Raw genomic sequence first — 16,684 nt, forward strand, 5'->3', positions numbered from 1 at the left:
AAACTGTATTCTTCAATATTATCACTTCGAACAATAAATACTTAATGATATTACCAAGAAAGACTATATTAAATTATAACTCCAGATCAAAACAATACCATTCAGTTCACAGCCTTCTAACAATTAACATGTTACCAGCGAATAGGGATTATAATTCCTATTTGCTGATGTTACCACAGGATGTGTAACTTGACATATTAATAATAATAATAATAATAATAATAATAATAATAATAATAATAATAATAATAATAATAAAGCGCACAAATTGTGCATAAATGAAAGTCACTTGGATTGAACAAATTTAATGACTGATAGCTGCCGATTCCCACAGACTAGGATATGGTATCTATCACATGTCTTGTTGCATAGGACACACCCACAGTTGTCGTCCGGTTCGTGGAAACACTGAATTCTGCATATCTTGTGGTGGTATCCATGAACTTGACATATTCAAAGTCAAAGTGAAGACGTGGCTTCTTAAAAACCCATTCCATTCTGTATAAGAATATTTTGAATCAGAAAATCAAGCTGTAGATGTTTTTTAGGTTTCTTTCTCTGAATTGTATTATTATTTTGTAATATATTAGGAAATTCCCATTAATTGTTAAGTTAATTCTTGTTTTATTGTATATAAATGGAGCAAATCAAATAATATTTGTGATCAGTGTGTTACAATTTTCATCTAGATATTAGCATATTTTTTATAATCTTCACTCTCAATTGTAAACTCTAAGGAGTATTTGTGATCATTTTGTTTTATGTTTAGTGTTGTAATAGAATAATTTTCATTTTTGCACGATAATTTCACACGTATAATTTGACAATGTCATTAGCATTTGCTATAACGACAGCTAATAAATACTATACTACTACTACTACTACTACTACTACTACTACTACTACTACTACTACTACTACTACTACTACTACTATACTATACTATACTATACTATACTATACTATACTATACTATACTATACTATACTATTGCAGCCACCATTATCTTGTGATGTAGAACTAATGTAGGTAGAAATTTACTACACTTTATGTTTAAGCCTTTGAAAAATAATAAATCATCATCATCATAATCAACCTTTCAAGTAGTAGGCCTAGTGGCCTGTTACAGTTCCCTACCATCTCTTTAGAGTCTTCCAATAAGTCTTTTGCTTGTGGTGTGTAGTGAAGCATCTATCCAGGTAATCTGATAAATAATAAATAACTAATATACAGTGGCGTAGCATGAAATTTTGAGCAGGGGAAGCTAACTCAAGTTGTCTTTCATGCAATATGAGAAAATGTATTACACAAATACAGTCTTAAAATAAATAGTAGTCAATTTCAAGTCAGCAGTCGAAGATTGGTTGGAACTCGTAAGTAACACCAATAAGGCATAACCTCAAATGAGACGTAATAAAATACGATTTCACGGTTTACACATATCTCTTAACAAATAGACACATATACGTATAACATTCGCTCACTCCCTGTCATACTTAGAGAAATCACAATATTAGTATCATTACGTAAGTATGCGTCTGTCTTTTGGTTGTGTCCTTCATTGACAGCAAGGGAGTCGGTCATTTGTTTTTTAAATCACACTTTTGTTCGTAAGTCAGTCTTGATAATACAATTGTCCTAAAAAATTCAAGTAAATTAGTGTCAGGAACTGTTATTTCGCTCATTATTTATTATATCAGCCACAATGCACACTAACACTTCAACTGAACACAACTGACTAATAGGGATAACTCGGAAACTACTTATTTTAAATGTTAAAGCTAGCTTCTTTTCGAGCCTTGCGACTAGGGTAGTTTAAAAGGGATGGAAAATCTGCGGGGTGGATTACACAGAAGAAACCGGTCTGCTTGGAAGCTGGTGTGTGCAGGCTTCTTGTTTACTGCTGCATCACAAATAATCCTGAGCTGCCGCATCACAATATTTAACGCGTAAATATAAATTCTATTAAAATTAATAAATAATTTTGTCCATAAACTGCAGGTTTATTATGAAATTATTATTAACTGGGGAAGCTAAGCTTTTTAGCTTACATTGACGCTACGCCACTGCTAATATAATAATTAATCACGCAATATATATTCAATTTAGAAATTTCTTTGTACTGCGTTAAATGCCGTCAGTGGCTTGAGAGAGACTAAAGTGATAATTTATAGTTATGTTCAGGTGCTGTCATCTGCTATAATATAAGTATAGAATAGACGATGGAGGAATATTCACCTCAAACTTCCTTTGACTGGATCATCTGTTTCAAAGATGACAGCAACAGGGATGGATGTTGGTTCCTTCCAATAAGCTGTCAGCAGATCTTCACGTGTGTCAAACATCATGAAGTTGATTGGATGGAGCCCTGGGTCGAGATGCATTGTCAGCCATAGCTGGTTTACACTGTCCAAAAAGTGCTGTAATAATAATAATAATAATAATAATAATAATAATAATAATAATAATAATAATAATAATAATAATGATTTATTTAACCTGGCAGAGTTAAGGCCATACGGCCTTCTCTAACACTCAACCAGGAGTAAAGATTGCGTTACAAAAACACTACAAATTAACAAATTACACTACAATTTTACACACAAAACTGAATAAGATAATAATAATAATAAAAAATAAACAACAAATAAGAAGAAATCAGACATAATATATAACATACAGAAAGAAAGAAAAAAGCATAATAATATGTGAACAGCAGGTCAAAATAAAGGAGGCATACAAAAAAAAGACAATTATTCATAATAATAATAATAATAATAATAATAATAATAATAATAAAGAAGAATAGTAATAATGATAATAATAATAATAATAATAATAATAATACTACTAATAGTAGTAATAAAATAGTGCAGTACAAAGTATACAGTGAATACAATATTTCTAAGTACACACAATAAGGAAAATTAAGATTATATATAGCTCAACTTATCACATTAGAGATATAACATTATCGGAAAATATGAAAACAAAAATATAAAATAAGTTGAATATCATTAGAACATAAAAAAAAAATGTGAATACGTGGAAACATGCAATACAACACTTGTCATAATAGTAAGTTAGTTTGGCAACTCGTCATAAGATAATTTTCTAACTTGGATTTGAAAGAATTCAATGTTCGGCAGCCCTTGACTTCAGGCGGCAGAGAGTTCCAGTGACGAGAGGTAGCAACAGTGAAGGGTGAGGAATACAGAGACGATGCGTGAAGTGGAATTTCTAGCGTGTTATCGCGTTGTGCTCGAGTATTAATATTATGATAGCGAGAGAGAGTATGAAATCGAGCGAATAAATAATAGGGGGATGAAGAGTGCATAATTCGATATAAGAGAGAAAGTGAGTGCAGATTTCTCCTCTCATGTAACCTAAGCCATGATAACTTCTTGAAAGAAGGTGAGATATGATCATAGTATCGAACATTACAAATGAAGCGGACGCACGCGTTATGAACACGCTGTAGTTTCTGAGCGGAATCAATCCTGAGATCACTGAACAAAACGTCGCAATAATCGAAGTGAGGTAGAATGAGTGTCTGTACCAGCTCTGTTTTAATTTAGATGGATAATGATACAATCTTTTTAGTGAATGGAGAATAGAGAATGCCTTCTTACATGTATATTTAATATGCGTATCCCAATTTAGATTACATTCGAAATGTACTCCGAGATTTTTTACGGTACAGCTAAACGGGATGATTGTTTTATTCAGTTTCACAGGTGGAATATTCAGGTCGTTGACTTCAGGAATTAATCTACGGTTCGCGAACAGAATAGCCTGTGATTTACATGCGTTTAGGTTAAGCCCAATAATAACATTACTATTCAAAATACACAATTAAATACGGAAAAAATAAACATTTAACATTATACATCTTGATTACGCAACTTTTAACACTGTATCACTTCGGAATATGTATGATGAGAACTTTCTTGTGTTAAATTTTAACGTACCTTGTTAACATGGTTCGTCCTATTTTGGGTCATCTTCAGAACTGGTCGTTGTTGGTCTTGGCGCCTCTTGTTTCCTGTGAGGGTGCGTTCGTAGTGTAGAGTCAAAGAGTGTATGTGTTTTGAAACTGACACAGATACAGATGATACACACACACCAAAACACACCCCAACGATATTCTCAACACACAACTCAATTTCAAAACACATACACTCTTTGACTCTACACTACGAACGCACCCTCACAGGAAACAAGAGGCGCCAAGACCAACAACGACCAGTTCTGAAGATGACCGAAAATAGGTCGAAACATGTTAACAAGGTACGTTAAAATTTAATACAAGAAAGTTCTTATCATACATATTCCGAAGTAAACATTTAAAATGGTATTCCATGTTCTCATTGTATTGAACTTCAATCTTAAATAATCAAAGTCTTACCCTTGAACGGTTAGTATTTTGAACAAAATTAATTACAAATACAAATATATTATTATTATTATTATTATTATTATTATTATTACTACTATTTCCCCATGAATGAGCTAAAAATGTATATCGTCGGCTAGGAATGAAAATCTCGTACCTCAATTTTTTCAAAAAATGCAATTTTTTTTTTTTTTTTTTGGTTTAATCAGACGATAATCTCTTAACTCATCGGTAAAAAGTGTAAAAGCAACTGTTTCTGTTTCTGATTAAAAGTTAAATTTGGTCAATTATGTTTAAAAGTGTATAAAAAATGAAGTCTACAGACAGTTTTTGTTCCTCCTGTAGAGTTTGGTTTTCGTAAGTTAAGAGATTTTCATTCCTCTTCTTTAAATTATTTTTGTTTTGTTAATAACCTGAATACAGTACTTCATGCTTGGGGGCAAGGGCTAATTGGGATTTCCAGGTCTCTGATCGGGTCAAAAACCCTGGTAGAACTGATATTTAACCCTTGTGTTGAATTTCGGTGAAGTCCAGAGGGCCTAACTAGTCAAATCCACTCTCCTCACCTCCACGCTGGGGCCCCCTGGGATCTTATTAAGATGCGAAAGAGAGAGTGGTATGCAGAAAGCAACGGGAAGCTATAACATTTATCTCTCTCAAGAAAAACTGCAAACATGGCATGATGAGTCTTTCCACTCGTGAAGTGCTTTGTATGAAGTGTGGCACTGTATGGGGTAGAAACATGGACATTACGACGAAGTGAACAGAAGCGAATAGAAGCATTTTAAATGTGGCTATGGACAAGAATGGAGTATGTGAAGTGGATAGACAGAATAAGAAATGAAGTTGTGTTGAAAAGAGTGGATGAAGAAAGAATGATTCTGAAACTGATCAGGAAAAGAAATTGGTTAGGTCACTGGCTGAGAAGAAACTGCCAATCGATGGATGCACTGAAAGGAATGGTGAACAGGAGAAAAGTTCTAGGTAGAAGAAGGTATCAGATAATAGGCGATATTAAGATATATGGATTACATGAGGAAATAAAGAGGAAGGTAGAAAATAGGAAAGACTGGAGAAAGCTGGGTTTGCAGTGAAAGACCTGCTGTTGGGCAGAACCCTAAATGAATGAATTCTTGTAACATTTGAATCAGGATGAAGAATCCAACAAATTTATTTAAAATAAAAAAATAATAACTTTGTGTTAATACGAATTTCTTTAACACCCTGTATAATAGCCAGCTACTCCAAATGGTAGGCTTCTGTGAACCCTATAACATAAATACATACTACTGAAAACTATTTTTGAATACCGTAAAACGGGGTGACTTGATACATTTTGTAGGTTGATGTTTCGAAACGAAACATCAACCTACAAAAAGCATCAAGTCTCACAGCATATAAAATGGGGTGATTAGATATGCTGGAGGGACTTTATACATTTTGTAGGTTGATGTTTCGGTTCCGAAACGTATCAAGTCCCCCCAGCGTATCAAGTTACCCCGTTTTACTACACTAAAGCATGCTAGTTACGAGGCACGCACGCACACACACACACACACACACACACACACTTTTTTGTTGAAAAAGTATTCGTTTGGGTGCATATTAAATTAAAATTAATTTCCAATCAAACATATTATTTAGAAACAAACTGTCTTTACCATTGATTTCATTTATCACTTTATCTCATATATGAAGCTACGTAAATGAAAAGTTACTAATATACTGATTCCAATTAAATCGCCGTTTTTCTTACACTCTCAAACAATGACATTCATTTGCGAATAAAAAATTATAATGCAGTATTTCATGTGCCTCATTTCCCGATGAAATGATCTATAGATAGTGGGTGTGAAAAAATAGCTTGGGAAAAATTGTTATTTACACAGATAGACAGACAGACATCCAGATAGCTCGTCGAAAATCACTTTTTTTAATTTTTATTTCAGAGGCAATGAAAATGCGCACTTCCGAGAAAATCTCTTCGTCAGTTTTCTGTACCACTAAAATACATTTGTGCGAGATCGTGCGTATTTGCTTGGTTTCCGCACAAAACCAATCCGCGGAAAGTCTAAAATTCCACATTCAGTATTCCCAACCTAACACACACAACAATTTCCCTCTTCTTACCGCTTAAGTGACATATTGATTTTACTGCTTTAGGCTTTTAACATATTATTTTTAGAGACGTTCAATATAGTAATAATTATAAATTGGAAACTTACCACTGCAATTTCACCTAAATTGCACTGTTAATTATTGTTTTTAAATATTTGCAAAAATTAAGTAAACTCTACAACTCCAAATAAAGTTACTGCATTCGTGATGCAAGTAACATTAAGGAAGCCGTGAAAAAATCAACAAGATTCCAGACTCATCATAGACTGGGGGGAAAAAAGACAAACGTATATCACGGCCTGCTGGAGTATAGTAAACACAGAAAACATTTTTGTTTTGCAAATTTGCCGTCATTGAACAGAAACCAAGATGGAGATTTCATTGCAACTAATTAGAAATTACTCTTTCAGGTATGTAATAAACGATCTTCGCACAAAATAATGTACGATACACGAGCGGTATGTTTTCTTTCAATTCTCGGAAATTAAAAAAGCTCAACTACGTTTCGCTTTTTCAAACTTTTCCTCGAACATGAAAACTTCAACATACCGCTCTTGTAACGCATATTACTATCTCTTTATAGTTTAATTCGTTGAGGTAATAAGAAAAAGAAATATTGACATCCTTGCACCCAACAACTGTGTAATCTCTCAAGCTCCAAGCACAAAACATAAAAAGTGGTGATGACCTCACGCACAGAACGTCACTACCTGCTGTTTCTCTTTCTATGTTCACAGAGAGACAAAAGATATGACCAAAGTCCTCAGCTGTAAGAGTAGAAGTCATTTGTCTGCTGTCAAGGGACAAAGCAAATCTCTTTCTTTAGAATCAAGCAGAAGACTAATAGAGGATTTCCAATCTAGAGTCCTCACTCCTGGACTCTGTTTGGGGAAGTCCGTGCACGATTCCCAGTACGCTGGAACTCAGACTGCATTCTTTCCACGATTCTCTGTATTCAGGTGATCAGCTGTTTTATCACAGTAGAGATAAGCTATAAAACAAGAACTACAGTGTGATAACAGCACATCTTATTAGCAGGGTTGTAGTCCCAAACTTTACAGTGCCGGAGCTCTTTTTGTTTTTTAACTTTTGGGGAAGGGAAAGGTTTGGATGCAAAAAAAAAAAAAAAGACATAGAAAGAAATGCCATAAAGTAAGACTGTAAGGAGAATGCAAAGCAACACCAATCAATACCTACTCCATTTAGCTTCTGAAGCTCAAGTAAACCGAAATGGTCACTGTAAGTGTGATTATTCTGCGCAATGTAGGCTTAATAAGCTAATCTAAATTTCGCTTTTGTTGCTTCACGGAGGAGTGCACTGGTTTATTCGCCAACGTTTTCAATTGATTGTTTTTCAGACGTATCGATAATTTTTGTGCTATATTATGAGCACTGGATTTCTTGTGTTCAATGATTTTTTTTTTGTAGTGACTTAAGCTGATCTGATCTGATCTGTTCGATTCGCAGTAATTTACTGAATATGAGCGCCATTCATTAGATGCAGAAATACTGTACAGTCTTTTTTTTTTAATGCACCTAATGTAGTTACTTCATGACACACTTTACAGCCTAGCTTACATTGCTTACACTCAATCAACGGATAAGCTTCTTTTTTTTCTTGACCACGTCATATTTTTTTCATTCCATACATTCGGCCATTCACTTTGCAGACCGACTGTTTGGCTTTCACTATTTTGAATATTATGACGTCGAATCTTCTTTGCAGTCATACTGGAACTGTATCTTTTATAACAGTATCTCTGGTTGAATTACTAGGTTCATCAAATAGAAGCGATGGGTTTGAGATAACAATATCAGGAGGGGACGCTTTTGTAACTCCACTAGTAAAAGCAATGGTACAAGAAAAGAAAGAATTAAATGTGTTTTGTCTATGTTTATTTTAATGTTTAGGTGAGGGGTTTGGACTTTTTCCATTGCTGGTTGTCACAATCAAAAATTAAGACACAACGTTTCGAAGGGTGGGCAATAGATAAAAACAAAAGTTTTAAGCAGTATTTTAGTCACGTCATAGGCAGTAAATTAATTGTTTAAAATCCACTTCGTAAAATAACTGAGAAACAAACACAACACATTTCGGTAAGTAACACCATAGACAATCTCCTGTATCGTACAAAGACGTGAAAACTAACGAAATACGATACGAAACGAAAGTGAATTAGGAATGTGATCATTTCGCGCAGGCGCACTAAAGTTTAGTTTGGTGGTTGTTCTGTCACTGATTCCTCCCCTATTTCTCACCACACCCCCCGTCTATGCTCCTAGCGGTCTCGCGACCCTCTACTTCCGAACTTATTCCGATTTTCTAAAGGAAGCACAGAAAATATAATCACTAAATATTCTGACATTAACTAAGATATCGTTAGCTGGGAAAGTATTGTGATGTCAAAACAGATTTTAAAATTCCAAACCAGTGCCGGAGCGTCGCTCCACTCCGATCCACCTCCACTACATCCCTGGTTATTAGTGAATACTTTTAATAAGTAGAGAGCAAATTTAATAGAGAATATTACTTTAAATTTGAGAATAAATTGTCTCTTGTAAACGTCCAAATCAAGTCAGTTATGAAGAGATTTTGTTATAAGTTCGGTGTTTGACACGAAGCAAACAGGTGGAGTACTGTTTTAAAAGAAGAGAAACTGGACGAAATTGGAACAGCATTACAAAAAAAAAAAAAAAAGTCATCAAGTACAGACGTAAATAAACTTCGAGAGCTTTGCTAACCGCTGATACCTAAGACCAAGGATGCAGAACTGGGAGAAAGAGGGGTGAAAGCAAGGGAAAAACATTGGTTCCTATTCTACAGTCCACGAACGTTGAATGACGTCTCCATGAAGCGTCCACAACCATGTAGCTGATTACAAAATGACGATAGTATTTCCGACCACAATATTTATAACACTTAAACACTAAACTTAACCAACAAATTCGTATTAAATGCATCACATGTCTAATGGTGCGTAAAGAAATACAATATGACTATATTATATTTAAAAAAAAGAAAGAAAGACATTTGGGAATACTTCAATGCACAATTTCTCTTTTAAATCCAATTGGTTAAAGTGAACTGATAATAATACTAACTGTTAAAACAAAACATATTCTTGTTGTAGTCTTAGCAGTCAAGTTGAATATACAGAAGATGGTAATAATACATAATACATATTGGCTACTTCATAGTAGCCGTGTAGTATTCAATGAGGTGGGCGAGACCTCATACAAAATGAATATGTGATGTATTAATTGTTCACAGTTGACACGAACTGATGTTGAATATGGCCACAAAGACATTTAAATATGCGCTCCTGCATATATGACTTGCATCGTCTCAAATGCAGGTAGTAAGGCCGTAAAAGCATTACGAGAGGGGTTCGGCCGGCGCCGTGGATCGTGTCCCGGCATAGCTCAGTTGGAAAGAGCGCTCGGCGCGCAGAGCTGAGAGGTCCTAGGTTCGATTCCAGGTGCCGGTACGAATTTTTCTCGTATTAAATGGTAATAATATATACAGAAGAGTTTCACAATAGAGTCTACTAGTACAACACGAAGTTTTAGTATCAATACTTAATACAACACAGAAATATTCATGAATCGTTGTTGAATGTCATGAATTCACCTAATGAATAGAAGGCGTGAGAAATTAGGTACTTCTTTAAGTTGGTCATAAATAATCTTATGTTTTGAATTTCATTTTTTATATCCATAGGGAGGCTATTAATTTTTAGTGCCATATAACGCACTCCTTTTTGATAGCACGATAGACTTACCGATGGAGTATGAAAGTCATTTTTGACGCATATTTATGCTATGAACTGTTGAATTAGTTACAAAGTTTTCACGATTACATACGAGGAAGATTATTAATGAAAAAAATATACTGACAAGTCAAGGGCATTATTTGTAGTTTTTTAAAAATGGACCTACACGATTCCCTAGATTTGGCACCCACTATTATTCAAATAATCGGTACTTTTTTATAGTAGGAATATACTGTTACTATCTATGGAATTTCCCCAAAATATTAATTACCCAGTGGAAGTATGCAAAGTATATTGTTTTTAAGGTACTGATATTACTATCTATTGCATAGATCTAATAGCAAAACATGCTGAATTTAGGTTACTTTAGGGGTAATTTCTTTAACATGATTTTTCCAATTTAACACATTATCGAATTTTAAGCTAAGAAATTTGATTGTTGTTGTTGCTTCTATTAGGGACCTATTGTTAATTATTGCACTTGAAATTTGCGAGGTTGAATTTGGATTATGTTAGTTTTGTTACAATTTAATACTAATTTATTGGCTTAGAACCAGTCACATATTTCGAGAAGAATATGGGATGTCCTACTTTTTTTTATTAGGAGAGCAAGATCATTTATGAACAATAGAAAAAGTAGTAATATTGATCCTTGAGAAATTCCATTATTAATAGTTCCCCATGTCGAGGTAGATTTCATAGTTGTATTGATTTCGATTTTCTGTTTCCTATCTATGGGATATGAGTGAAACCATTGGTGTGCAACACCTTACATTCCAAAATAATCTAACTTGTCTAGCACCATTTTATGATTTATACAGTCAAATATTTTCTATAAATCACAGAAAATCCCTCCAACTTGCAATTTTTTATCAACTGCCTCCAGAATTTTGTCAGTTAAACTAAATGTTGCATTTTCTGTGCCTTTATTTTCCTAAATCCAAATTGTTCTGGGACTAAAATGTTTTATCTTTCTAGATGATGATATAATCTTTTATACATTACTTTTTCAAAGACTTTGGAGAAGACTGGTAAAAGTGATATGGGTCTGTAATTTTCGGGAGAAGTTGTTTATCCTTTCTTGAAGATAGGAATAACCACTGAATATTTTAATCTCTCGGGGAATATATCACTGAACATTGAATAGTTACATAAATAACTTAGTGGCCCAGCTATAATATGTGAACTCGCTTTTAATATTTTGTTTCTTATTTCATCATACCGTAAGGAATTTTTTGACTTTAGATTTTAATAATTGCAATTATTTCTTGTTTGTTGGAAAATTTGGATATTTGGGAATTTTATTGGAAAATATTGTGTTACAGAGTCTAAATTGTTAGTAACATTATCTTGGGGGATGTTGAGGTTATCAGTTATTGTAAGAAAATGTCTGTTAAATATGTTTGCAATTTCATTTGGGTCTGACGTTTTTGTATTGTTAGATGTAAGTGTATACTTTGTTACTTTACTTTTTGATCGTCCACTTTCTTTTTTAATTATGTTTCAAGTTGTTTCGATTTTATGATCAAAGTTTTGTATTGTTGTATTATAGTGTAATTCTTTAGCTTTTTGAATCACTTTGTGTAATATTTTTTACTAATTTTTATAGTGTTGTTTTAAGTTTGTATCATTATTATTTCTGCTCTGTATAGGCCTATATAACGATCTCTTGGTTTTGCAAGAGATTTTAATATCTTGTGTAATCCATCTATTGTTGCATATTTTTGCATTTTTATAATTTACAGGAATAATGGATTAAAAAATATTTAGAAATGTTTTATGGAACTCGCTGAATTTACTGTTCATATCACTTTGACTATATACTGATTCCCATGTTTCATTTTTAAGATTAGTTTCAAAATTATTTAATGATTCCCTGTTTATATTTCTTAACCTCACTTTAGTTGGTTTTCTTGATGATGTATTAATATTATTTATATTTAGGATTATAGGCATAATTATAAATAATGCAGCAGTATGTCTGAAAGATTTTCAATCGGGTCATCACGCACAATAACAAACATAAAAAACCACATACCGTTCATTAAAACACTCGAACACAAAAAGAATACATAAAACAAAACAATGCAGAAAAGGAAACAATTTAGAAAATAAACAGGTTGACAAAAAACACACACAACAAAGTAAAAATACACACAAAAATAACTCTAAAAACTAAGCAAGTACAAAGAGTAACAAAACAATATAAAACACACAAAAACAAAACAAAAAATACAGAAGAAACATACATTCTCAAACAATGCTAAACACGTAGAAGATACAAGCAAATACCTTACCGTAAACTGGGGTTACTTTGAACACAGAGGAAACTTTGACCATTTTTTCAGAAAATCGTATTTAGGTTTCTACATGCTGCATTTATTATACATAGTTGGAGGTAAATTATCATAAAATCATTCTCATACCAAATTTGCCTCCATCTGTAACAAGTGCAGCATGTAGAAACTTAAATATGATTTTCTGAAAAAATGGTCAAAGTTTCCTCTGTGTTCTAAGTAACCCCAGTTTACGGTACTATAATAATACCGGACAGCTGTATATTAGTAGCATTGGCGTGAGTGCGAAATATCGCGGATTTGACATCTAGCGGAGTGGGATAGAATTACGTCCACATATACAAATACTAGCATAGCGGGATTCGGACTGTTGTTTAAAACGTGAGCTACTACTGTGGAATAATATACGAGACACTTAAGAAATGTTGAATAGTATTTAATGTAAAATTATTACCTTATATCAGAGCTGCATATTATGAGAATATTGCATACTTCATATTACTTTCCGCAATAATTAATTGTTACATATTTTTTCTTTGCTTTAGTGAGACAAAATCAGTTCTGACATTAGGAATGAATTTACAATTATGCTTTATATACCCATTGCTGACAACTGCAAAAATAAAAATGGTAGTATTCTGATGCTTGTAATAATTCTTAGTAAAGGCATGAAGACAACAATAAAACTTAATTTGCTAAAACCTTAAAATTTCCAATATATTTTAACTTCTATTCATTTATTAGCCTAAATAAAAAAGCTAATTTTTATTGTTATATCAACACAGAGACAAAGACATTAGGCCTAATAACGAATTTTGTTGACTCACGTTTTATGAACTGTCGGAAATCGAAAGTACGATTTGGAGCAATTTGTAATGCTGCAATTGTCACAATTATAAACAACACACATACAACCTGACATTTTAACACAGCACTAATTAATAAAACTATTAACTAGCCCAGCAACAATATACATTGCAGTTCATTACAGCTTGTTTCGCGAGTATCTCCACACCGGCAGGCGGGTAGCAGCACCAGCGTCGTTCGCACGCAAAACTGCTATACTAAAAGCCAGGTTATGAACCGACTAAACCGGAAGCAACGTTTTGTTGCTCTCTTTCTGAGCTCTGTTGCCACATAGTGGCGCGAGATTCAAAGCGTGTTCAGCGTTTGTCACCGATATGTTTAAAATAACATTTATTTTAAACATATCGGTGACAAACGCTGAACACGCAGTAGTTACTACTGTATATAGTTCTCGATAACACTATCAACAATATTAGTAATTAAAATTGCGGCTTTTAAGAAAGCACGAGCTAATGACGCTGTACGAAATGCGACTCGTAATGCGCGTGGTATTGCTGGGAAGTTTGGCTACACTGTCTCCGTGATTCCGTTGCCAGATTTTCGTTAGCAGACGACATTTTCACGTGACGTCCAATGAAAAGCTCCGTTCTTCGTTTCCCCTCCAACCCTCCACACTCAACGTGTCATCGCTGTACAGGCTACCCCTCTAACCCGCACTTTCCTCTCGCCCTGCCAACTACTTCCTGTTTAGTTGGTTCATAACCTGGCTTTTAGTATAGCTGTCCGGTATTATTATAGTAAGGTATTTGATGTAAGTTAATCATTGGAAAAGAACAAGTTTATATGGGGCAAAAGTCATTACCCATTTCGACCACAGTCGAGAATTTGAAAGCAGGCTTTTGAAGAAACTGATTGAAATCAGATATTATGCGGAAAAGTAATTATGTTTAAGTGTTCCATATCATCTTCAGCAATATATCAACGCAGAAGCAAAACAATAGGTAACGACTTTTGGTTCAACCTGTATAACTCACCATTACTGGTAACGGAAGAATTACCTGTGTCTCGGTGGTGTTGGGCACGATGGCAATGGTGTGGTTCTTGAATTGCTGGAAGTGTTCAAACAGATCTGCTTCCCCACGTGGAGTGCTCATCACGGGGAAGTTGGGGTTTGGTATCATGATTTTTATCACAATCAGAATTCCTAGCGAATAGAGTGGTAGAAACACTTCCTGCAAAGAGATAATAAACCAAATGGAATTTTCATACTGTCGAAATACAGCACAGCACGGCAGATGAAATGGTTAAAAATATCAACTAAAGGGAGACCATCTGAGGAGCATAAAGGCTGGTTCACAATAAACCGGGAACGAGAACCAGAATGAAAACGAGAAGCAGAGGACGTGAATATGAAAATTTTTGATTCACAATAAACCGAGAACGTAGACGACTAGGCATATCGATATGCATGTCAATAACGATATGTAAAGTCGTTATTACGCATTCTGATGTTATTTGTGTATAATTGACCAATGGCAATCTCTCATGAGTACAAGGCAGCCAACATAAACACAGGTTAACCAACTTCGAAATTTCAACTGAAACAAATATGCCCATGTATCTTTATTATCACAACCTATTTTAAGTCTACCATAACGTAAAATAATTAGAGAATAAATATTTATAATAGAACAAAAATGAACACAGCCGTAGTTATTGAATTGAAGCATGAATATGTAGAGTGTAATTCAACCAATGCAGTAATAAAATATGATTCACTTCCGATCGGTGTTCAAAGACGCAGCTATTGAAAGCCATGTATTCTCCTTCATTTTCTCATCTTTATACGAGGCGCGCCGCTTATCGTAAACGTGAGGATTTCCCTCAACACTCAATATTAGAATCTCATCAAATGAAACTTGCTCCATGATGCACAGCACAGAACAAAATAATGCACAGGTTATGTCACAGTCTTCTTTCTACAAAATATACGACAAAATAGCTTTTAGATGGCAATAGAGTGAATCTAGTGGGCTGTGATCGGAAACGTGAACGCCAAAGTTGAAACTTGGCCAACTCTCCGTTCCCGATCCCGGGCTCCGGCAAGCTTTTCGTTAATTGTGAATGCTCACAATTAAATGTACACATTTTAACAATTTTACAGTTTTCGTTTTCGTTCCGATTCTCGTTTCCGGTTTATTGTGAACCAGCCTTTATTCCCAACCATATTATGTTAAAAAAAATTACGGGAGAGAAAAAAAATACTCCTGAAGTTTCAATGGGAAAAAATAAATAAAGAAAGAAAGAAAGATCTGAATCCTAAGATTATAATAATTATATATATACATATATATATATATATATATATATATATAAATCCCACAAGGGTAGCTGCCCTTCAGTAAAGGTTGCCAAAAGACACAGCATACTAAGCAAATAAAATAAAAATAAACATTTGCGTTATCACTATTTACGATGTTTATTTTCAAATGGAAGCTACCCTTGGGAAAGTACTTTTACTCAATAATTATTAGTAATCAAATAGAATATAAGGAGATTTTGGTGTACAGGTGATTACGTAAAATCTGAACAGAATATTTCATTACGTCTATAGCAATAATTTTCAAAATATTTAAAGGAATTCCAAAAGACTTAAAACATTCAACTGAGAATTTTGGAATTGTTCCCCTTGCTCTGAACAATAACCCAAATACTCCAATCTGTCCTTGTACTGGGTGTTCATTTCAAAGTGTGTCATGACGTCACTGTTGTTGGGTCACCGATTTGAAGCGAGTTTCAGCTTATATGTTAGAGAAGTTGCCTATTATTTAAGGCGTTCTTCAATCTGAACTTGAGAACGTGTACGGTATAACTTGAACGTCGTAGCAACAGATGGCGGTCTGTATGGTCTGTGTGCTACCATAACCTCTTTCGAACTGCGTTTTGCGCCGGCAAGTCGTACGCAGGGTATTTGTTATCATCGGTTGCGTACGGTAACATTCCACAACACAAATCAAATGCTCCGTGTCCATGTTGACCGTCGAAGTTAATGTCAACAAATACGTAAGTAATCGTCTTAACCCTCTCCCCATATCCCGACAGTACGTATTTCCAAACAGTTTACATTCCTGCCACTACCGGCGTTACCGTACGTATCGGTACGTACTCTTCAGAATGAACGCCGTACTTGCTAGGCAACTTCTCTACCTCATAGGTTATACACCTCTGCGGTAGTGTAGGAAGATTGAATTCTCTAGGCTCATCGGCTAGCCACATGACGGCATACAGCGAGC

The 16,684-nt window shown here is 34.3% G+C and overlaps 1 protein-coding gene across 2 annotated transcripts in view; it reads right to left on the reverse strand.

Moving 5' to 3' along the window:
• The window catches only part of LOC138711713 (cholesterol transporter ABCA5-like), a 314,480-nt gene that overhangs the window by 124,278 nt on the left and 173,518 nt on the right, over positions 1-16,684 (reverse strand). For both annotated transcript variants that reach the window (XM_069842866.1, XM_069842865.1), the window contains exons 3-4: positions 14,450-14,623; positions 2,239-2,420 (exon numbers count right to left, since the gene is read on the reverse strand). In XM_069842866.1, coding sequence (XP_069698967.1) covers positions 2,239-2,420; positions 14,450-14,623 — 356 coding nt within the window. The remainder of the gene's footprint in view (positions 1-2,238; positions 2,421-14,449; positions 14,624-16,684) is intronic.

This window comes from Periplaneta americana, chromosome 13 (assembly GCF_040183065.1).
Source record: "Periplaneta americana isolate PAMFEO1 chromosome 13, P.americana_PAMFEO1_priV1, whole genome shotgun sequence".
In the NCBI taxonomy this organism is placed as follows: Eukaryota; Metazoa; Arthropoda; class Insecta; order Blattodea; family Blattidae; genus Periplaneta; species Periplaneta americana.